At 52.1% G+C, this 22,345-nt stretch overlaps 2 protein-coding genes across 11 annotated transcripts in view; both read right to left on the bottom strand.

The window, feature by feature from the left end:
- Nucleotides 1-2,124, bottom strand: part of CNTFR (ciliary neurotrophic factor receptor) — a 40,661-nt gene extending 38,537 nt beyond the window's left edge. For 4 of the 9 annotated variants that reach the window (XM_032299899.1, XM_032299894.1, XM_032299888.1 and 1 more), the window contains exon 1: nucleotides 59-240. The gene's annotated coding sequence lies outside the window, so the exon portion shown is untranslated. Of the gene's footprint in view, nucleotides 1-58; nucleotides 241-594; nucleotides 677-760; nucleotides 872-2,101 lie in introns of those variants that run through there. The other 5 variants (XM_032299891.1, XM_032299890.1, XM_032299889.1 and 2 more) reach the window with 5 other exon arrangements.
- Nucleotides 2,125-20,142: 18,018 nt separating this feature from the next.
- RPP25L (ribonuclease P/MRP subunit p25 like) lies at nucleotides 20,143-21,831 on the bottom strand. 2 transcript variants are annotated; one of them, XM_032299885.1, is made up of 2 exons: nucleotides 21,700-21,831; nucleotides 20,143-20,981 (listed from the first exon to the last, which is right to left on the bottom strand). In XM_032299885.1, exon 2 carries the CDS (start codon nucleotides 20,948-20,950, stop codon nucleotides 20,459-20,461), a length of 492 nt encoding a protein of 163 aa, XP_032155776.1. In that variant the 5' UTR covers nucleotides 20,951-20,981; nucleotides 21,700-21,831; the 3' UTR covers nucleotides 20,143-20,458. The 2 variants fall into 2 exon arrangements, with proteins under 2 accessions (XP_032155776.1, XP_032155777.1); XM_032299886.1 differs by lacking the exon at nucleotides 21,700-21,831 and adding an exon at nucleotides 21,461-21,693.
- Between the last annotated feature and the right edge of the window lie 514 nt (nucleotides 21,832-22,345).

Raw genomic sequence — 22,345 nt, 5'->3', positions numbered from 1 at the left:
GTCCGTCAACCCGGGCTCTAAGGGTCCGGCCGCGCGCACTCCGCCGCAGGGTACTCACCGCGCCCTCGGGCCACCAGTGCTTCGCGCCGTGCCTACCGACTGCCCCGGGCAGCGAGCAAGGCAGGGAGCGCAGAGCTAGCACTGCCCGCCGGATCCCACCTCGGAGCCCCGAGCCGCGCCGGCTGGAGCCGCCGCCTCCGCTGCCGCCGCCGCCCGCTCTGCACCGGCTCCTCGGTGCTCGGCGGCTTTAACCCCCCCATCCTCCTCCCTCCCTCGCGCGCTCCCTCCCTCCTTCCCTCGCCCATGTGACCGCGGGCGCCCGCTCGGCCGCGCGCGCCCTCGCTCCCCTCCCCCTCTTGCCTTGTCTCCCCGCGCCTCCGCGGCCGCGCGCCACGACCCCTCCCCGCCACGGGCCCCGCGCGCCCCCGACTTGGCACGCTCCCGCGCCTGGCACGCGCGGCCAGCTCGCGGGGACACGCTTGCCCTGAGCGGGCCTGTGAGCCCCCACTCCCACTCGCCCGGCACTGGCACGCGCTCTGCCCCCCCGCCCGGCACACTCGATCCCGCTGGCACGCGTGGCCCCTTCGCGTTCACCCTTTCTCGGGTGCACCCTCCAGACGGCTGTGGTCCCCGTGCTTCACGTGCAACCCCGGCCGCGGGTCTCGCAAACGCGCGTGCACACACACCCACACCCACTCCGCCTGCTCCCCTAGGGCGGCTGGGCGCGCACCCACCCCCAGGATCGCTCCTTCACACTCACTCTCCCCCTCGGCCTTGGCCAGGTCTCTCCTGCGCACACTGCTGCACGTTCAGGCCCTGACGGCCTCGCACCGACTCCCTGGCACGGCACACCCCGGGCCAACTCTCGGGGTCCTCCCTCCGGCGTCGCCGGGAGAGGAATGCGAGCCAGAACCCCCAACCCCCACTTTGGGCAGAAGAAGCCAGAAGAAGCCAGCCGGCTCCGCCCCTCCCCTATTCCTACTGTCCCCCGCAACGACTCCCCTCCGGGTCACCCCCTCGCGGGAGGGAAAGGGGCTTCCTTGATCCGGGATGGACCCGGCCGGGAGCCCAGGCCCATGCCTCCCATGTCTCCGATGACACCAACGCCACTATTCGCATGTTCCTCGCGCCCCGAGGACACAGAGCCGGGATGAGAAGCCTCCCCTGGAATGAAGGGGTAGGGAGGGTGCACCCTCAATGCTGGGCATAGGCACACCCCTCGGCGGCCTTGGCGCAGGAGGTGCACCCCTCGAGAGGAGGCTCACTCCCTTCGCAGCCTGGGCCTCTGAGGGGCCAGGGTGTTCACTGCACTCGCCCCTGGGCCTCCCTCCGGTCTGGCTGCAACATGGGAGAGTAAGGTTAGACAACCTGACCAACTTGTGAGGCCACGCGACAGCGCAATGGAGAGGCCATGGCAGAGGCGGAGACCGAGAAGGCCACCCCGTCTCCACCTTTTGGATTTTTCACCTGACCCATGACCCATAATCCTGGGCCTTGCCCTCGGGAGAGTTGCTCTAGGACTGAGGGCGAGGAGAAGAGAGGGAAATGTCTCACTGTTTCCTCACATCCTTCCCCGGTAGACTGCCTAGAGCGCCCGGGCCCTTTCCCAACAAATGCCTCAGGGACTCCCACTGCAGAGGAAAATCCTTCTTCCCGCCACGGCCTGGCTTTTCACTTTCACTTCCGTGGCCACAGAATCCCCTCCCTACAACTGGCAGGGGTCGGCATGGGCTGGAGTTCAGAGACAGCCGGTTAGGACTTCAGGACACACAGCAAATTAGCTGCGCCCCGCTGAGGACCAGCCCACAGCCGCCCACACTAGGTGTCCTCTCCCCGGGCTCTCCGGGCAGCTGGCCTCCTGCTTCCTGGGCCGCAGACCAGGATTAGACGGTGGACTAGGGGAAGGAAGGGGGCGGTGCGACGGGATCTTGTGGGGAGCAGAACTTGCCCCTGCCCCTGCAGCGAAGATCTAGGCCCTGGCAAGGTTCGGTACACCAGGGACCGCTCTTCCCCAGGGGGCTGACCCGACTGGGAGCTCTCAACCGGTCGGGGAGGGGGTGACGGGATGGAAATCATTGAGTGGTTGGGGAAAGGACTTGACCTCCAGATGCTCCGGTGTCCCTGGCTCAGCCTCTTTCTGCCAGGTTGGGAGCAGGCGGGAATTCTGCCCTGGTCCAACATCCCCCCTCGGCCCCCGGGGACGCAGAGGCTGCCGTCGGCAGAGCCGCAGTCCACGGCTGCCGGGACAAGATGCGCACTGGGCGTCCGGAGTCCTGGAAGTGGACGTGTGGGTGTCGGAGGATAAAGGAAGAGGAGAGGCGCACGTCGGACCTCTGTCCGGGCGTCGGTCGGTCAGCAGCTCCTCCCAGCGCGGGACCCAGCGGCCTCGAGCGCTTCCCTGGGGCCGAAGCGACACCTGGCGGGCAGTGCTAGACGTGCTTTCTCCTCTGGCTGCTGCTCCAGCTCCGCGTTGAGGCCTCGGCCACCCACCTACTGAACACCGAGTGCTGCCACCTCTCCACACCGCTGCAACCCGGCCCACAACCAATTTTCCTCCCCCGGGAGCTGGGTCAACAGACTAGTCGGGGTTTCCGCTCCTGCCGCCTCCGATGCCGTTACCTACACTGTAGCCTTTGAGCTTGTAATCCTCAGTGCTGGGCCCTCCCCACTGCCTTGGGGGTAAAGTTGGGTTACTTAGGTGGGGCTTCAGAGCCCTGCAGGATCTGGCCTTGCCTCCTCTCTAGCTTTATTAGGCGTCCCTATTCCCGGCCTCCCCAGTCCTGCGTCAGCCCCCTTCTGTGTCATGTCACTTATCCTTAAGCCAAATTCACTTCACTGACATCCTCTCCCCAACTCCACCTCCACGAATTCACTGCCTTTCCAATTTTCACCGTCTACCTCGCCCATGAGGGAGTGGTTGGAAGTAACACGCCCAGGCCAGATCCTTTGTGCCCTGTACATGATATGGATCTCAGATTTGGTGACCCCGAAAAGCCTTGGGAAGTTAGGGGAAGTTCAGCGTTGGCTTTCGGTACCTACCTACCATGAAAGGGGCTCTATTGCCAGGACTTCTGGCACCACTCTTCACATTGGCAGGTGACCTAAGCTTGGATCTCCTCCCCACCACCAAGGGGTCATTTGTGCCATTCCAACCCTTTGGGCAAGCAAAGACCCTTCCTCATTCTTACTAACATGTCCCTGAGAAAGGAGAGCTCTCTCCCCATCTCCTATGGTCTACCTTTCCAGTGCTCCTTTAGGAAGTGGTGCTGGTTTCTAACTTGCTTACCCTGCCTGCCCCCCAGACAGAATCTTGCTTTGTCACCCAGGCTGGAGTACAGTGGCTCGATCTTGGCTCACTGCAACCTCTGCTTCCCAGGTTCAAGCAATTCTCCTGCCTCAGCCTCCTGAGTACCTGGGATTACAGGTCCCCACCACCATGCCCATCTAAATATTGTATTTTTCGTTTAGATGGGGTTTCACCATGTTGTCCAGGCTGGTCTCGAACTCCTGACCTCATGATCCGCTCACCTCAGTCTTCCAAAGTGCTGGGATTACTGTGCCCGGCCTTCTAACTTGCTATATCATCAGAAAGTTCCTCCCTGGAGCACACACCTGGCTCTCCAAAGTTTACAAACACACACTCACACACAGGCTCTCTGTATTACAAATGCCAAACACATGGTCACACAAAGTCACGCACCCAATCTCAAACAGTAAAAGGTGTATATTCGACTTCACTGTGGTACACTGAGAGTCAGGGTCTCCAGCCTGCTAGGAACTAGAGGTCCCAAAAGAGCGGGAGAGTCCCTGAGTCACACACACCATACCCACACATAGACACAATTACGCACACAGCCATGAACTCAGTCACATTGAGTGTCACACAGGCACACACAGAGTCACACACGCTCTCACTCACACTGGGGTTTGGCGGGTCGGGCGGGCTCCAGGAGGCAGTTATGTAAACGCCCTCACAGCGCCCCCCCTCACTCTCCCTCACCCCGCCTGCTTCCTCACACAGTGCCAGCGCCCCGGGCGGCTTGGCCAGGACCCGGGAACAGCTCGGCCTCGCGGAGGCTCCAGGCGCCGAGAAACCCGATCTGACACAGCCCCGGGGCCGAGCCAGGGAGGGGGGCCCAAAGCCCCCCAACTCAGGGTCCAGCCCAGGCCCCTAAGGACAACTTCCCCCAAATCCAGAGAACCCCCAGCACCATCCTGAGATAGTACCTGGGGCCCACTCACAACATCCCCATCCTGCACACCCCCTTCTGGAATCCCATCATCTGGATGGCTGCCTGTGTGCCCTGACCCTTCCAACCTCTGGCACCAGAAAGGGCAAAGACTTCCTAAAGGTAGAGAATGGGGGAAACTAAGTATTCAACCTGGAATTGCCCCCAATTCCTGGAGCTATCTCCTCTTCCCTTCTCACCAGGGCCCTCTAAATCTATTCTGAGAGGGGCTTTCATTCCTGTCCAGGTTCCCCTCACATTTGCTGCCTACCAATTCCAATATATTCAATCAGAATTCTGAATTATTCATGTCCAAGGTCTCTCCTCCCTCCCTTTGATGTCCTTTCTTCCTCCTCCATTGGAAGTTCTAACTCCAGTCTAATCCCAGTTTCTCATGCTTTGCTAAGAAGAAATTTTGAGCGTAACCTGAGGAATCAGGAACAAAATCACCAAAAGGCAGAAAGATTAAGGCTCAGGAAACCCCTGGAAGTCATGAGTCTGAGCAGAGGGAAATGTCTGCTGTACATACCCCCAACATAACCCTCACCCCATTCTGCAGCCTAGACTCAATTTTTCACAATAGCTTTTGAGTGTCTGCTTGGGCTGCTCAGACCCAGGCAGAAAGGGAATTTCCCCCTATGTTCTCTGTTAATGAACAAAACATTTCATGTTGAAATTCCTCCTCTGCCCCCAGCCCAGTGTTTCCAGGGTCCCCCAGCCTGACCAAGCAGGGGGACCATTAGGAGGAGGGTAACAGAGTAGAGGGGAACCCCCAGGGGAAGCATAATTTATACTGGGGGGCATCTTTTTAAAAAGTAAATAATTAGGGTGACTTTTTTTTCACTTTTGGCTAAAATAATCCACTCCTGTGGCAGCTTCCCAGAAAGGGTGGCGGGAGGGCAGCCGGAGCTGTCCCGAGGCCCAGGACATGGCCCCCCTCCCCCGGGCGAGGAGCCTTCCTCAAGTTGTTTTCCTGGTCTCTTCCTCTTGGATGTTTTTTTGATTATTAATCACATTTTCCATCCTGAGTCTCAGACCAGACCCCCTCCCCCCAGGGTCAGGGCTGGACAGAGGGAGGAGGAGCGGGCTCCTGGAAGATGACTTGGGGACAAGATGGGCAGTGACCCCTGACCCCAGCTGATCTGAAGGACGCTGTCAGTGGCATGTCACAGATAATACCCTCACCATCCTGGCACATAGTAGGTGCCATCCTTAATCAATGCAAGTGGAGTAAATGAATGAACAGGTGTCTAGCTTTCATAGAACCCAGCTGGCACTTAAAGATAAAGACCCTAGTGCTGTTCCTCTTATGCTGCAGACAGGGAAACAGCCCAGAGAAAGAGAGTCACTTGCTCAGAATCACGCAGCAAGTTAGTGCCTGGGCCAGAGTAGGACCTCAGGAATGCTGATGGCTCCCCTATTCCTAAGTCAGTCAATAAATATATATTGAGCACCTACAATATGCCAGACATTGATCTAAGTACAGCGGTGAACCAGACAAAAATCTCTGCCCTTGCAAGGATGTAGAGCAACTGGAACTCCACACAATGCAAGTGCATGTTAAGTTGGTACCACTACTTTGAAACACTATGTGGCAGTATCTACTAAAGCTACAAATATATTTATTCTATGGCTCAGCAAGTCCGTTCCTAGATATATATCCAGGAAGAATGATCAAATATGTTGATCAAGAATGTTCACAGCAGCTTTACTCATGATAGTCCCAAACTGGAAACAACTCAAATAGATGATTGTGATGTGAGTACAACAATGGAAAAGAACCAACTACATCTACATACAACAATGTGGATAAATCTCACAGACGAAATGTTGAGCAAAGGGGGAAAAAGACATGAAGTATATGATGAATGATTTCATTTATAGAAAGCTCAAGAAAAGACAAAACTAATTTATGGTGACAGAAATCACAACTGTATTCACCGTTGTTGGGAGAGAGTGGTAGAAGTGTACGGTTGTCCCTAGATATCTGTGGGGAATTAGTTCCAGGACCCCCTGAGAATACCAGCTCTGAGGATGCTCAAGTACCTTATATAACAAATGGCATAATATTTGCATATGATCTAAGAACACCCCAGCATCTACTTTAAATCAGCTCTAGATTGCTTGAAATAACGAATAGAATTTAAGTGCTATGTAAATAGTTGCTATACTGTTTTGGTTTTTATTTGTATTTTTTATATTATATTTCTATTTTTTATTGTTTTTTATTTTTTCTAATGTGGTTTGTTGAATCAGAGGATGCAGAACTCACAGATACGGAGGGTCAACTGTACACATGCATTAAGACTGTGTACTGTACGCCAGGTGGGATGGCTCACATCGTAATTCCAGCACTTTGAGAGGCTGAGGTAGGCAGATCACCAGAGGTCAGGAGTTTGAGATCAGCCTGACTAACATGGTGAAACCCCATTTCTACTAAATATACAAAATTAGCTGGGAGTGGTGGCACGTGCCTGTAATCCCAGCTACTCGGGATGCTGAGGCAGGAGAATCGCTTGAACCTGGAAGGCAGAAGTTGCAGCGAGCCGGAATCATGCCACTGCATTCCAACCTGGGTGACAGAGTGAGACTCAGTCTCCAAAAAACAAAAACAAAAAGCACAACCGTGTACTGTATATATTTGTTCATGCAAAAGTCCCAAGTCTGATTCCCCAGCCCCCTCAGGCAAGAGGTGGCAACCTAGGGCCAGGAACAATGGCTCACGCCTGTAATCTCAGCACTTTAGAGGGCCAAGGTGGGCGGATCATGATCGAGACCATCCTGGCTAACATGGTGAAATCCCGTCTCTACTAAAAATACAAAAAAATAAAATAAAATAAAATAAAAAATAGCCGGGTGAGGTGACACATGCCTGTAGTCCTGGCTACTTGGGAGGCTGAGGCAGGAAAATCACTTGAACCTTGGAAGGTGGAGGTTGCAGTGAGCCAAGATCGAACCACTGCACTCCAGCCTAGGTGACAGAGCACGACTCTATCTCAAAAAAAAAAAAAAAAAGAGGTGGCAGCCTAAATGACACCTAAGAGAAGCCTATAGTAACCCCCTTTATCTTCTCTCTTAATGCCATGCTTTTCCTTACGATAGTTAGTTTGATGTCTAATTATCTAGTTACTTCTGTGGTGTGTGTGAGCTCCAATGAGGGCAGCCCTGTGGCCTTCATCTCCAGTCACCTAGAGTTGGGTCTGGCATAGCACAGGTACACCCAACGTTTGAAATAGATTTAAATAAATGTTGACTGAATGAATGATGCAAGTAAGTAAGCAGGACAACCTTGACCTGTGAGAAGTAAACCCAAGCTCCAGGGCACAGGAGTGGGAGCCTACATGAATGGGTTGCCACCTTGAGGGATGGAAAAGAAGTTTAGTAACCAGTGAGGTGGCAGAGACCAGAAGGCAGGCTGAGGCAACCTGAGTGGCTGAGACACCACATCCTGAAATGACTTTGAGGCCAAGGCTATGGAGGCATAGAAGGGCATAAAGAAGTCAGGAATATAAACACATTGGAGTTTTAGCAAGACCATTGAGGCTGCTGGGTAGAGGGTGATGAGGATGGCAGAGGCTGGAGGTGGGGCAGCCACAGAGAGGTATTTGTAGTGGCCCATAAGAAAGAGATCTCCAGCCTGACCTGCGGCAGGGAGAGAGAGGACAGGGTTTGGGAAAGGAGCAGGACATTCAGATTCATCTGCTTCATCTGGTCCCATGACCCCCAGAGGATCTCCCATGTCACCTTATATACAGAGAACAGGCTCCCTGGACACTTAGTCTTGTGTCTGCTCTCCCAAGCACCCTGCCCCTGGGTGATCCCAGAGTTTGGGCTAAGTGTGGAAAGAGAAGCAGGTGGAGAGAGCGGGAACAGAGGATCCAGAAGAGGGACAGGGAGAGAGAGTGGGAGGTGGGGGCAGAGATGGGAAGATGAACAAACTTGGAGTCAGAGGACTATGTGTGTCAGAAGGTGCGAGCAGGGGCATACATTTGCAAAATCACAGACACAATTTTTCATTTTGCAAAAATTCGCATGAACAAATTCCCTACTCAGAAGCCAAAGTCCCTCCCTACCTTCCCACCCTAGTGGGCTCTGATCCCACCTACCCAGCATTCTTCACAGAGGAGGCAACTGTCCTCAAAGGATTGTTCCCTCTGGTACCAGCCCAGAGTCTGACCTTGCTCTCTGCTGCTATAGAGCTGCCTCCCAGATAACAAGGCTGGGATTTCCAGGAAAGCCTAAGGACCACGTGTCCCCAAGATTAGTTCCCTCCCTTCACCTCCCATGGCTCTATTTCCCGCCAGCCTGTGATTCCCGGAAGTAGGAGAGAGGCGGGGAGAAAAAAAAGGTCCCAACTTTCCCCCAGAAACTCAACCATGGTGATTGGGAAGGCAGAGAAAAGTCAGAGATTTGGAAACTGAATGCCAGCATCACCAACTCTCAGGGAAATAGACAGAGGCAGAGGGAGAGTCCAAGAGAGAAAACTGAATTAAATTCAGTTCAACAGACATTTATTAGTGCCTACTATGTGCCAGGCCTAGAGGGAACATTGTGTACAAAAGTACAGATGACTCCCATGTTTTTGGCTTAAGAGACTGGGAGATGATGCTACCATTCACTGAGCTTGGGAGAGAGAAGGGACTTGACATGTTCAGTTGAAGGGTTTGTGGTGTGACAGCTAGGTAGGCAGCCCCTGTTCAACAGTTCCCAGCCTGCTTTGTACTCAGCACATGCTAGAGGCTTGAGCATTCAGGTCTCAGACTGACCTGGGCATTACGATGGTGCTAGGGGATGATGAGATAGATCAGAGAACAGGGAAGGAGTGTGATAAGAAAGGAAGAGGAGGGGAAGATTGAGACTGAAACTCTGGGAACCCATGATGAAAAGAGAGAAAAGGGGTGGTGATATATGCCTGTAGTCCCAGCACTTTGAGAGGCCAAGGCTGGCGGATAACCTTGGGAGTCTGAGACCAGCCTGGGCAACATTACTGAGACCCTGTCTCTACAAAAAAAAAATATAAAAATTAGCCAGGTGTGGTAGCACACACCTATATTCCCAGCTACTCAGGAGGCTGAGGTGGGAGGATCACTTGAGCCCAGGAAGTAGAGGCTGCAAAGAGCCATGATTGTGCCACCGTATTCCAACCTGGGCAACAGACTGAGACTCCATCTCAACAACAACAACAACAAAATTGGGGGTAGAGGAGCAGTAAAAAATAAATCAATAAAAATAAATCAATAAAAATAAAAATAAAGGGCCGGGTGCAGTGGCTCACTCCTGTAATCCCAGTACTTCAGGAGGCCGAGGCAGGTGAATCACCTGAGGTTGGGAGTTCGAGACCAGCTGGGCCAACATGGTGAAACCCCATCTCTACTAAAAATACAAAAGTTAGCCAGGCGTGGTGATGGGTGCCTGCAATCCTAGCTACTTGGGAAGCTGCAGCAGGGGAATTGCTTGAACCCAGGAGGCGGAGGTTGCAGTGAGCCAAGATTGCGCCATTGCACTTCAGCCTGGTGACAGAATGAGACTCTGTCTCAAAAAAATAAAATAAAATAAAAATAAAACAGGAAAGATGAGGGACTTCCAGAAGACAGGGAAGGTGTGGTAGCTCCTGAGATAGAAGAATCAGGGTTGTATGAGGCCAAAACGCAGCCTGGTGGGACCAAGGAAGAGCCCATGTTTTTAGCAGCCAGGAGTGGGCTGGGGCCAAGGAGACCAAGCTGGGGATATGGAATAGGCTGCTGTAGACCCCTCCACAGGGGCCTGTGAGTAGAGTGCAGACCCCTCCTTCCCCAGCCTCCCTGCTGTTCCCTGGAGCCCTGCTTGGGTTGGGGGTCTCTCTCAGTCAGGCAGAAGAATCAAAAAGCTCCTCCCAGGCCCCTAGACTTCCATCCCTGAGCCCCTGGTTTTTGGTCTTCCCAGGAGAGTTCTGAGCCTTACTCAAACTAGGGAGCTTGCAGTGGTTGGGCAACCCTGGGGACCCTGGGGGTAATTGAAACCAGGGCTAAGACATTAGAAACCATAACGCTGACTCCGCGGCTCCCCCAGGATAGCTCCTGGTTTTCTTCTCACCCCAATCCTCCCTGCCGTTGACAGCTCAGCTCTCCCAGGACCCCACCAGCTGGGCTGCTGACCCTCCTCCTCAAACCAACTAGAAGGGGCCTCCAACCAGAAGGCACCCAAAGCCAGACCTCAGGGGACCTCTTCTCTGCGCTCAGAAAAGCTCAGTGTATACCAGGCTAACCTCTTCATTTTGAGACATCCCAAATTCTAGACTTAATAATCCCTTTTTGCAGAACCTAGCAGGTTGAAGTTAGCCGAGAATGATTCTGCCATAGTGAAAAAGAAAGGGAGGAGGTAGATGTGGGACAAGAGTACCCATCAACTAGCAGATGCTCAATAAATATGTGGAGGAAAATAGATCTCAAAGCCTGAGGGAGACCCTGCCAGAGGGAGGTGCTGGCTGGTCAGAACTGTAGCAGGGGCAGGACAGGCTGCACACCAGGGTAGCAGGAAGTGAAAAGGTCAGATAAGGAATTCTGTGGCCTGGAATCTCTCTCCTTGCTTGGATGTATCTCTTTCTCTAGGTCTCAGTCTTTGTCTCTTACTGAAAGAACCAGAAGCTGTACTTTTGTAAGACTGATGGGAAGGCCCTCCCCCTGAACAGCTGTCTAGAGATTTCAGGATTCCCAGATTCCCCGAGTGTTGGTGTAGAAATCTGGGCCTGCCTCTCTCTCTATGTCTGTCTCCCTGGCTCTTTGGTTAGAGAAAGAGGGGTTTGAATACTTACTCTACCACCTACTGGCTTTGTGGCCTCAGGCAAGTGACTTAATGTCTCAATTACCTCAGAAGTAAAATGGGATCATAACTGCCTATTTCCTAGGACTGTTGAAAAGATTAAGTTAAATGAGATAATCCAATTAAGTGCTTAGCGCTAGGCCTGGTAGGTGCTAAAGCCCCCTTCATATGCTGGCTTTGGCTTCCTCCCAGTCGATGTCTATGTTTCCTCTGTCACAGCCTTTCTCCTTATCTCTCTGTCAACATCATCCTCTGTCTCTGTCTTTTACTGTCTCTCTCTTGATCTCTTTGGCTCTCCCTGTATCTGGCCCTGCCTGCAGCCCCATAGAGAGCCCTGCATGACCCTACTCCAACCCTCTGGCACAACTGGCCCAGGTGAAGTAGGGTGGGAGTGTCCAGGGAGGTAAATTCAAATATGGCATTCATGGCAGCAGGGTCATGCCTGAGCCTGAACATAGGTGAACCACAATCTTTGGGGTGAGTACTCCTGTCTACGGCCCTTTCTGGCTGGGCAGGAGAGCTGGGGGCTCAGCCTGGCAGCTTCTTAGAGGAGGGGAGACTTGTCCTGACTTCTCTAGCCGCCCCCACACTGGACTGAGGCCAGATGCCCATAACTAGTGCCTGCCTGGAGGTGACGCAACCTGCCCAAAGCTCAGAACTGAAAGGGTAGCCCTCTACCCCCATACAAGGTTGCTTACCTGCCCTCAAAACATCCTGGCCCATCCTCATGCCAGCTTTTGCTCTGAGCCTCCCATACCCCATCCCAAACCCTGTATGGAAGCACATTGCCTCCACATATCTAGTTTCTCTTGTCTCTGGCTCTGTCTATCTCTGTCTCTATCTCTGTCTCTCTCAATCTCGACCCATGACTTTGGCAGCTGCATAAGCCTTGCACCCCTAAGCTAAGACCACCAGGGATAGGAAACTGCAGGGGTTGAAGAGTGCGTGTTCTTCACCTGGTCCAAAAAGCTCCTTCTAGGTAGTGGTGGTGGGGCAAATACAAGAAATCCAGATTGCATTTCCATGTCACTGTGGACCTGTGAAGGCAGAGGGCATGGGGTAGAATAGGTGCTCATCAAATGTAAACCAAATGAAGGAGGGGCAAACAGAGGACTCCAAACAAGGAATTGAATGGCTGAGGCTGTACCAGGTAGGAACATGGATAGACTATGGAAAGGCTGCTGCTCAACTTTGTGGCTCAGCAAGCAGTATTCTTTGGGCGTCAGAATTGGTCTCAACTAGCCCTAGATGCTACCACACCTGGGCCCTGGCCAGATCCTTCACATCAGCTCTTGGGCAAATAGCCAGATGGGTGGGCCACTGAGACTCCCCCCTCACTTCCCTACTCCCAGGACATCATTGCCTCAAGGTACCCGCCAGCCTCAAGCCAAGAGCACTGGGAATACAGAGGCAGAGAGGGAGAAACTCTGGGCAGGCAGAGGCTGAGGCAGGAGTCTGGTGTCTTGGTAGCCAGCCTGGGCCTGTTAGGAGGATCCTATGCCAGTACTGTGATGGGGCCAGACTCGAAACAGGATTTCATGTGGGAGAGTGGCCAGGAATCCTTGAACATGTGGGCAACTGGGCAAGGAACAAAACACCCCATCAGGTAAGGGCAGATGTGCAGCTTCTTGTCCTTCTCATCACATAAAGACAAGCATTGAGACAAAAGGTTCAGAGAGATAGAATCAGAGTAAAAGAGAGAAGAGAGAGCCTGGAAGAGAGACTGAGAAATAGAAACTCTCAGAGACATAGTCAGATACAAAAATAAAGACGCAGAGAAAGAGATGTGAGTCAGAGACACAGACAGGGAAATGCAGGAGAGCCATGGAATTAAAGACAGACAGCAAGATAGGGGGAGACATGGAATCAGAGAGAAACTGTCTCAGTCGCAGCAGCAATGTGGAGACAGACTCAGATGAAGAAACAGAGGTGGGGAGAAAAAAACAACTGAGAGAGAGAGACGGAGAGATGGAGAAGAGAGAGAGGAGGACAGTGACAGCAAGATCAAGAGAGGGAGGCAGAGAGATGGACGGAGGACAAAGCAGAAGGAAGCAATGACAGGGTAAGGCAAAGCAAGAGATCAAAACATTATGAGTGGGAAAAGTGGGTGAGGGACAGAGGAGTTTCCTGGCCTCTGTCTCTCTAGCCTGGTCTCCCCAGGGTGTTGGGCCCCTACTTTGCTATTCTCTGGTTTCCATAGTAACAGGGAGGGCAGCGCCAAATTTACATGCATATTTACATCCTATCTGCATAATTCAACAGGTTTCTGTGCATATTCATGAGTCTATGCATGAAGGTGACTCTCAATCCCTGCTCAAAACCTGGCTATGGTATCCCTTTTTTTGTAGTATATGGTTATGGCTCTGAGTCTGGTTTTGGAGGCCTTGACTTGTCCCTGCCAGACCCTGCTAACAATGCCCGCCCCTGCTCCCCAAACATCTTTTCATTTTGCTACCTCTAGGCCTTTCCTAAGGTTATGCTTCTCTGCCTACAGGGGATGCTGTTCCCTCAGCATCAGACATGCCACTGGCCTCAGGTAAGGAGTAGCAGGAGATGACAGGGGGTGAGCAGTGCTCATCTTGGCTCCCTGGTGGAGGTGATGCTTCAGCCACATTCCTAACTGGGGGTGCATGAAATGGTCACACTGAGAGAGGCTGGGGTGTAGGCTGAGCTGGAGTCTAACAAATCCACAAACATAGAGGAACCTAGGACACAGTGAACCTCCATATAGAAACTGACAAAGACCATGGTTCCAACTAGAATAATCAGAGGAGCTGAGATATCACCAACAGGAGTCTCAGGAACAGAGAGGCTGAGGTAGCTCAGATGGTGAGGGAGAGAGTTCCCAGGGCCAAGAACTGTTTCAAAGTGCCAGGCATTAAATGCCCTTGTGGGCTGGGAGGAGCTTCTTTTTTTTTTTTTTTTTTGAGACGGAGTTTCGCTCTTGTTACCCAGGCCGGAGTGCAATGGCACGATCTCGGCTCACCGCAACCTCCGCCTCCTGGGTTCAGGCAATTCTCCTGCCTCAGCCTCCTGAGTAGCTGGGATTACAGGCACACGCCACCATGCCCAGCTAATTTTTTGTAGTTTTAGTTGAGACGGGGTCTCACCGTGTTGACCAGGATGGTCTCGATCTCTTGACCTCGTGATCCACCCGCCTCGGCCTCCCAAAGTGCTGGGATTACAGGCTTGAGCCACCGCGCCCGGCGGGAGGAGCTTCTTTAGGGCCTGCTCTGCTTATAATTTTGGCCTCACTGTCTCCCAGCTGGATCCCTACAGCAGCTTTTTCACTGCCCTTCCTGTCCTGTACCCACAATCCACTCTCCACATTGTAGCCAGAGTTCTCTTTCTAAACACAGTCTGATATTCCACAGAACTCTCGCCTTGAAGCCTTCAGTGACATTTCATCTCCCTCAAGATAGAGTCCAAGCACCTTGGCCAGACTTGCAGGCCTCCCTGTCTGACCCCCGCTCACCTCTGAGCCTCATCCCTTACTCTCTGCCTTGAATTTCATGCTCCAGTGATCATTTCTACGCTGCTTCTTTGTCTTGGCTCATCCTTCTCTTCACCTGGAATGCCATTCCCACTTCTCTCCTAAGCTATTCAAGATTCCACACAGGTATCACCTCCTTTTCTTTAAAGCTTTGCATGTCCCTAAAGGTTAGAATAGGGACTCTGTCTGAACTCCTGCAGCAGTAAACTTCCCTAATCTGTGTCCTTGTCACACCATAGGAAAACTTTTTTTTTTTTTCAGATAGAGTCTCACTCTATCACCCAGGCTGGAGGGCAGTGGCTCTATCTTGGCTCACTGCAGCCTCTGCCTCCCTGGTTCAAGACAGTCTCCCGCCTCAGCCTCCCAAGTAGCTGAGATTACCAGCGTGCGCCACCACCAGCTACTTATTGTATTTTTAGTAGAGATAGCCTTTCACCATGTTGGCCAGGCTGGTCTTCAACTCCTAACCTCAGATGATCCACCCGCCTTGGCCTCCCAAAGTGCTGGGATCACAGGTGTGAGCCACTGTGCCTGGCCTCCATAGGGAAATTACATATGTGGCTATAGCCCTCGTGGGGTTGGGGGTTCTGAGCCCAGTGGCTACATTTGTCACATTGTGGATGATCATTAGCTGTTTGTTAAATAACTGAGGAGTCACTGAGCACATTAAGGATCAAATTCCTAGTCTCTGTGTCTTGGGACTCTTGAGGCCTTCGGCACAGACCCTGGAAAGGAACGGGCTATCCCTTTGCAAATGCTGCCACCTTGTGGCTGAAGTCAGAAGTGAGTGTAGCCAGAACATCACCTATCAATGTGAGAGCTGGGCCAGACAAATATTACAGTAAGGAGAGGGAAGGTAGGCCCCAAGGGAGTGCTCAAGGCCAGCACCAGTGTCCTTTGAACATTTGTGATGAATTCCAAGCAGACAGAATGACAAGAACAAAGGTTCAGAGGCATGAAATCTTATGGCACTTGGGAAGGGTGAGTGTGGTTCAAGCCTAGGGTCCAAGGCCAAAGATGGACTAAGTCATGGGCAGAGGCCAAGCAAAGGGGTCCTTTAAAACCACCTAGTGAATGAACTTGGATCCTGTCCTCTAATCTTGGCATGGAGACTAAGGGAGTAGAGAAATGACAAGGTCAGATCTGAGTATGGCCCCATATTAGGGGGGCTCAATATTCATTCATTTACTCACTAAATATTTATTGAGCACCTACTATGTGCCAAGTGATGTTCAAGATCCTTAGGTTACATAAGGGAATGAAACAAAGATCCTTGTCCTTTTGGAGCTTACATTCTCATCAGGAGGAGACAATAAACAAAAGTGTTATTTTAAAGATGTACATATCAGAGAGGTTAAAAAAAACTGAGGTGGGGAGGAAAGGCAGGGTAAGGAAGACTGAAAGTGCTGGACTACAATTTTAAATGAAGTGGCCAGAGTAGACCCCATGAAAGTGACATTTTATCAAAGACTTAAAGGAGGGAGGGAGAGAACCATGCAAGTATTGGGGGAAGAAGAGCATTCTAAACAAAGGGAATAGCCAGCAGCTTGGCTTGGGGGAGAGCTCGGGAGGGAGTGAAGCATGGATTAGTAGGGAAACTGCCACCTCTAAGACAGGTAGTGAGAATGCTCAACACATTCCATCCTGGATGACTCCATTGCCCACCAGGATGCTCCCCACCTCACCTTTCCCAGCCTCAACTCACCAGCTTCATCTTCAGTGACTCTTCCTCCAGGGCCTCCAGCTATCCACTCTCATGGCCACAAATCCTATCAGCTCTGAAAACCCTCAATTTTATTAATACCTTCCCACTCTTTAGGTGTGCCCTCCACTCCCACTGCCTACCCCCTGCCAAAACCAAATACTGATATCTTCATCCCCAGTAACTTAGAATGTGACTTTATTTAGAAATAGGGCCTTTATAGAGATAGCCAAGTTAAAATGAGGTCATTAGGGCAGGCCCTTATCCAGTATTAAGTGGTGTCCCTACAAAAAGCAGAAATTTGGACACAAAGACACACAAAAAGGTAAGATGGGGTGGAGACACAGGGATATGCCATCTGAAGATTGACATGATGCACCTGTAAGTCAAGCATGCCAAAGAATGCTGGCAAATCACCAGGACGAGGCAAGAAAGGATTCTCCCACAGATTTCAGAGGGAGTGTGGCCCTGCTACGACCTTGATTTCAGACTTCCAGCTCCAACCTGTGAGACAATAAATTCTGTTGTTCTAAGCCTCCCAATTTATGGCACTTTGTTACAGCAGCCTAGGAAACCCATACAGCTACAGCATTCCTGTCCTAGGATAGTCCATCTCACCCCACCCCATCTTCATGGGGATCTCCAGGCCACTGTCCCCTGTTCACTTTCCCTCACTTCCCTCCTAGCACAGTTTGGATGCCTTGGTCCTTCTTTACATGTACTCTCTTGCTAGTCTCCTCATTAATCTTCCATCATTCCTGTCTATCTTAAAATCAGTCTGGAAGAATGTAACTATGCTTTTTTTGAATCCTCACCTATCCCATGGGTACTGCTAGAGCTCACACACCCTGACCAACAACCCTACCAGCCTACACTGGGCATTTAGTCCTCTCTGGTCATCCTCCTGCACCTCTCCCTAGTCATTTCTCCCAACTGCAACAACCATCTCACACATTCTTCCCTCCAGCTTCCTCACCCCACTCTCAGCTATAGAGCTGGACTTCTGTTTTGAGAAGATAGAGGCCTTCTGAACTCTCTCATGTCCCATCTTCACCTCCAGACCTATCTGCATACATATCCGTCCTAACTCCATCCCTCTTGTTACAGGAAGTCATCCCTCCTCTTCCCTTGAGAGGCCTTACCACCATGCTTCTGGGTCCCATTTGCTTTTACCTGCTCAGGAACATCATACTGTGAGTTATCCACAATCTCCTGCATCCTTCATCTCTTTTCCTACTGGCTTCTTCTGTCTGTGAGCCTATAAACATGCTAAAGTCTCTGCTAGTATATTAAAAACTACAACAATAAAAAAAACAACAAAAACCAACACTCTCTGTACTCCACATTCTTCTCCTGCTATCTATCACCCCTCTCCACCCATTCACAATCCAACTTCTTGAAAGAGCTATCTCTATTTCCTTACCTTTTGTGCCAAGATGTGACCTTATGGTGGTGGTAGCCACTCTGCAGTGAATTAAGGAGAGAGTGGACAGAACTAGACACAACTCTTGTGCTGTCTTGTAAAGTTGGTCAGCTTTTCTGACTCCAAAGGGCTCATGTCTCTGGTCCCCTCCCTGCCATTCCTCCTGCAGGCCCCAGCTGGGTCCTGTAGAGACCAAAGAGGGAGAGAAAATGCCCTTCCAGGGACTCCAGAGCTTGCAATGCTACCTTCCATGATTATTTCTTTCTTTTTTTTTTTTTTTTTTTTTTTTTTTAGTAGAGACGGGGTTTCACCATGTTGACCAGGATGGTCTCGATCTCTTGACCTCATGATCCACCCGCCTCGGCCTCCCAAAGTGCTGGGATTACAGGCTTGAGCCACCGCGCCCGGCCCCCATGATTATTTCATGTGATCCCTCCATCCTGGCCATCAGTAGATGGGATGAGATCATCAGCCAAAGGTCAGTAGTGTGCAAGGTAGCCTGCCTGGCCTCAAAGCTCTGGAAATCCAGTGATACCCAGAACTGCTGATGGCAGAAGACACACAAGTGAAGATGTTCAGAGAAAAAACAGTATGCAGAAGCTGAGAGGGAATAAAATCCCTGAATTAGCTTCGAGGAGAATGGGGGAAGTCAGTCAGTTGCTGACAGCAAGACACCTTAGTCACTGCCACTGCAGCCATAATTGCCTTTAGGGGTGTATTAGACGCTTCACAACCTGTGCATTTGAGAGGGCTGGCTCAGCAGCTACTGAGGTTTTCTCTTCTAATATCATCTGACTCCTCATCACCTGCCCTCCCCCAGGGTCCTCCACATCACTCAGAGCTGACCTATTTTTGAAAGCAAAGGATGTAGTATTTAAAATTTTGACCACTGCCTGCTGGCCCTATGGTCACCTCACCCCTCCTCTAAGCCCTTATCAAGACCTTCAGTCCCCCAATTCCCTCTCCCAACATCTGAATCCCTCTTGCCTGGTCTCAGTTAAGTATCATTTCAAAATCCTTACATTGCTGGGCCCACTCTACTACAATGTGAATCCAGAAGAGCCCCAACCTTCTGCCTTCCTCACGACTGGACACCCAGGCTGCTGGACACATTGGAGAAAAATCTCAAGATCCATGGGAGACCCAACTGATTCAGTTCTTCAGAGTTCACTACTGCCCATAATCCTGCTCTAGTTCCCATTGCGCCCGGCTACTGATACAACAGTCACCTCTTTCCTCATGCCCCTGACCTGAGAGTTTAAGGCCACGGTGAAGCAGAAAAGGAGCAGCAAAGGGAAAAAAAGGCAAGGATGATACCTGAAGAGAGATGTGGGATTGAAGTATTTTTTGTTTTGTTTTGTTTTTCAACAGAGTCTTGCTCTGCCACCCAGGCTGGAGTACCCTGGTGTGATACTGGCTCACTGCAACCTCTGTCTCCTGGGTTCAAGCTATTCTTCTGCCTCAGTCTCCCGAGTAACTGGGTTTACAGGTGCACATCACAAGTCCAGCTAATTTTTTATATTTTTAGTAAAGACGGGTTTCACTAAGTTGGCCAGGCTGGTCTTGGCCTCAAGTGATCCACTCATCTCAGCCTCCCAATGTTGGGACTATAGGCATGAGCCACTGCACCCAGCCTGTTTTCTGTTTTTGAGACAGGGTCTCACTCTGTCACCCAGGCTGAAGTGCAGTAGCACAATCATGGTTCACTGCAGCCTCAACCTCCCAGGCTCAAGCAATCCTCCTGCCTCAGCCTCCCAAAGTGCTAGGATTATAAGCATCAGCCACTGTGCCCAACCCAAAGTTATGTTTCTAAGATAGAAAAAAGCATGTTTGCAAACTAGCAGAGTTGAGGATAAATGTGTATACAGATAGGTCTGGAGGTGAAGATGGAACATGAGGGAGTTCAGAAGGCCTCTATCTCTTCAAAGCAGGAGTCCAGCTCCATAGCTGAGATTGGGGCAAGGAAGCTGGAGGGAAGGACGTGTGAGATAGTTGTTGCATTGGGATAGGTAAGTCATTAATAATGATAATAGTAATTAACATTTAATAGCATTATGTGCCAAGGTGGTTTCTAAATGTCAAATATTTCTTTATTTAACCTCATAACAACCCTATGTGATAAACAGTATTGTATTCCTGTTTTATGGATAAGACCACTAAGGCACAGAGTAGTAGCTTGCTAAGTGGCAGACCAGGACTGAAACCCAGGCAGACTGGTGCCTAAGTCCATGCTCACAACCACTATACTATACTGTATGTTGCAGATGGTGAGAAATGTCTGACCAGGCAGTGTTCCTAAACCAACCCAAAAAAGGTACAAAAACTACCCAGGGAATTAACTATATTCAGTACTGACTGAGGCTTCTTATCTACACTAGATCCTCCCAGCATCAGCCTGAGCCTGCTCTTCCTCTTTCTTCACCCAATCAGCTCCCAGGGAGTAAGGGCAGGGACTCCCATTTCTTTAATCCCACTCCACATAGCAGGCTGAGTAGAGTCTCATCAAATAGGTAGAAACTTTATTTTCTAAATCCCTCCCTGGACCTCTGTCAGAAGGCAGTTCAGATGCACTGTAGGTAGAAGGCAGAGTTAAGCCCTTCTTTAGCAATGCAGAACTTGGCAGAGGCTCCACACCTGTCACTCTTCACAGCAGTCCCTTCCCACATGCCAGAGAGAAGGGGAAGTATGACAAGGGGGCCCACCTCTGTGGACTTGAGCCTTGATGGGGATGTCTAGCAGTCACAGGGCTTCTCAGAAAAGACACACACACCTCAGACATTCAGGCCTGGAGAACAGCCTGGCTGAGCGGGTCTTCAGGATCGGGTATCTCGAGTCCTTCTTCGGGTACGAGGGCCAGAGCTGGAGCTGGGCATGGAACCCAGGCCAGGGGGTGCTCCTGGGGGTTGGTAGCCACACTCATTGGGGTCCAAGGGGTCCCGACTGAGCAGTACCCACACTGCAGGCACATGGCGGCGCACTGTGAGGGGGTCTAGCCCTGTGTCAGGTGAGGTTGGGACCCAGCTGTCCTCAGTCTGCAGAAAACGTAGCTTGGTGAGCTGGTGTAGGCCCGGGACCCGCCGCTTCACAATCTCAGCGCAGCTGACAGCTTTTCCTGCAGCCCTGCCGGAACCTGAGAACACCACATGCCGTGCACTGCCGCCCTCCAACCGACCCAGCGCCAGCCCCAGCAGGTTGCGAATTTTGCTGCCATCTCGGACCCGCATCTCAAGGGTATCAGGAGGTAGCTGGGGCACTGGGGATGCCGCTGGGAGCTCCACAGAGCCAGCTTTCCGGTAGTGCTCCATCAGTTTGCTGTCTTGTGACTCTCGCTGCCCACTGCACGGAAGCATCAGATGAGTGCTAGGCCATGTGCTCCTGGTCACTGTCCACCATCCCTTACCTCCCTTCAGTGTGTGGCCCTGCTCCCCGTTCCAGACTTCCCAGAAACAGGATCGTATCCCCTGGTCCTTAGCATCTCGTGACAAGGGCCATGCCTGCCTCACTCCGGGAAGGGGCTGCATCCCATACACCCAGTCCTCTACAAGGGCCATAACACCCCCACCTCCAATCCTGGAGTCCCAGAGGCAAGACCAAATTCCCCAAACACCGAGCTCTTGGGATAACGCCAGGCCCCCTCATCACAAACTCTCCAGAACTGGGGCCTAGTCCCGCTTATCCTGGATTCCTTGGAACACGGCGTGGAACTCTCACCCCAGACTAATACCAATAGAGAGCGCTCCTCGCTTGGGGCATTACAAGGACAGGGTCAAGGCCCTTCGCCCCAGGGCCCCCGGAAAACAGCCAAGGACCCTTACCCAGGGCTGCCCCCAAGCAGAACTGACTCCGCTCTCCCAGAGATTACCAGGGTCGAACCATATCAACCCAGGTCACTCAGAAACTCAGGGGCAGAGGCTCGACTCAGAAGGCTGCTCGGGCTATTCCAAGACAGACTTGGTCATTTCCAGGGTCCTGCCGGCCGCTGCGGCCAAGCAGCAGGGGTCCCCTCTCCCACCACCCGCGAGCGCCCCGCTGCCTGCCAGGTTCCAGCTCTCACCGAAGCCGCCTCACTGTCGATCCGGAGCCAAGATGGCGCGCGGGCCCAGCAGCTCCAAGGCCGCGGGGCCGCGCACGCCCCGACGCGGCGGGGCCTGAGGGGCGGGGCCTGAGGGTCCGGCCGCGAGGCACCTCCGCCGGGAAACAGAACTACCCGCAAGGCCGCCCCGGAGCAGTCCCAGTGGGGCTGGGACACTAGCGCAGTCTCCGCTGTAACGCCCTGGAGGGAGGCAGGAAGATATCCTGCGGTAGAAAGGAGTAGCAAGGAGTAGCCGTCGGAGAAGTCCTGCGTCTGAAGGAGAGGGATCTGGCTCTTAGAAGATGGGGAGGGCTGGCGTTACCTGCTGAGCAAAAAGGGAGCAGTGGTTTTCACCTTGAGTGCGAGCAGGAGCTTCAGTTTGGAGCTCATGTTGAAAGCTCTCATCTTCAGAGCTCTACACCTGCCAGAAAGCCAGACCAGGATGAGTTTAGTTCCCCGGCCGCTGTTGCACAGGTGAGAGCCTTAGTTACCGACTTCTGAGCTCCGACCTCATCCTGTGGGCGCTGGCGGACCACGGAGGTTTTCCAGCGGCCTGTCGAACCAGATCTTGTGCAGGGAGCCGAGGAGTGGTGGGGAAATCGGGCCGCAGCCTCTGACACCTGGCCGC

This window comes from Sapajus apella, unplaced genomic scaffold (assembly GCF_009761245.1).
Source record: "Sapajus apella isolate SASKATOON/1434 unplaced genomic scaffold, GSC_monkey_1.0 scaffold42, whole genome shotgun sequence".
Lineage (NCBI taxonomy): Eukaryota > Metazoa > Chordata > Mammalia > Primates > Cebidae > Sapajus > Sapajus apella.
This window is presented reverse-complemented; position numbering and strand designations above follow the sequence as displayed.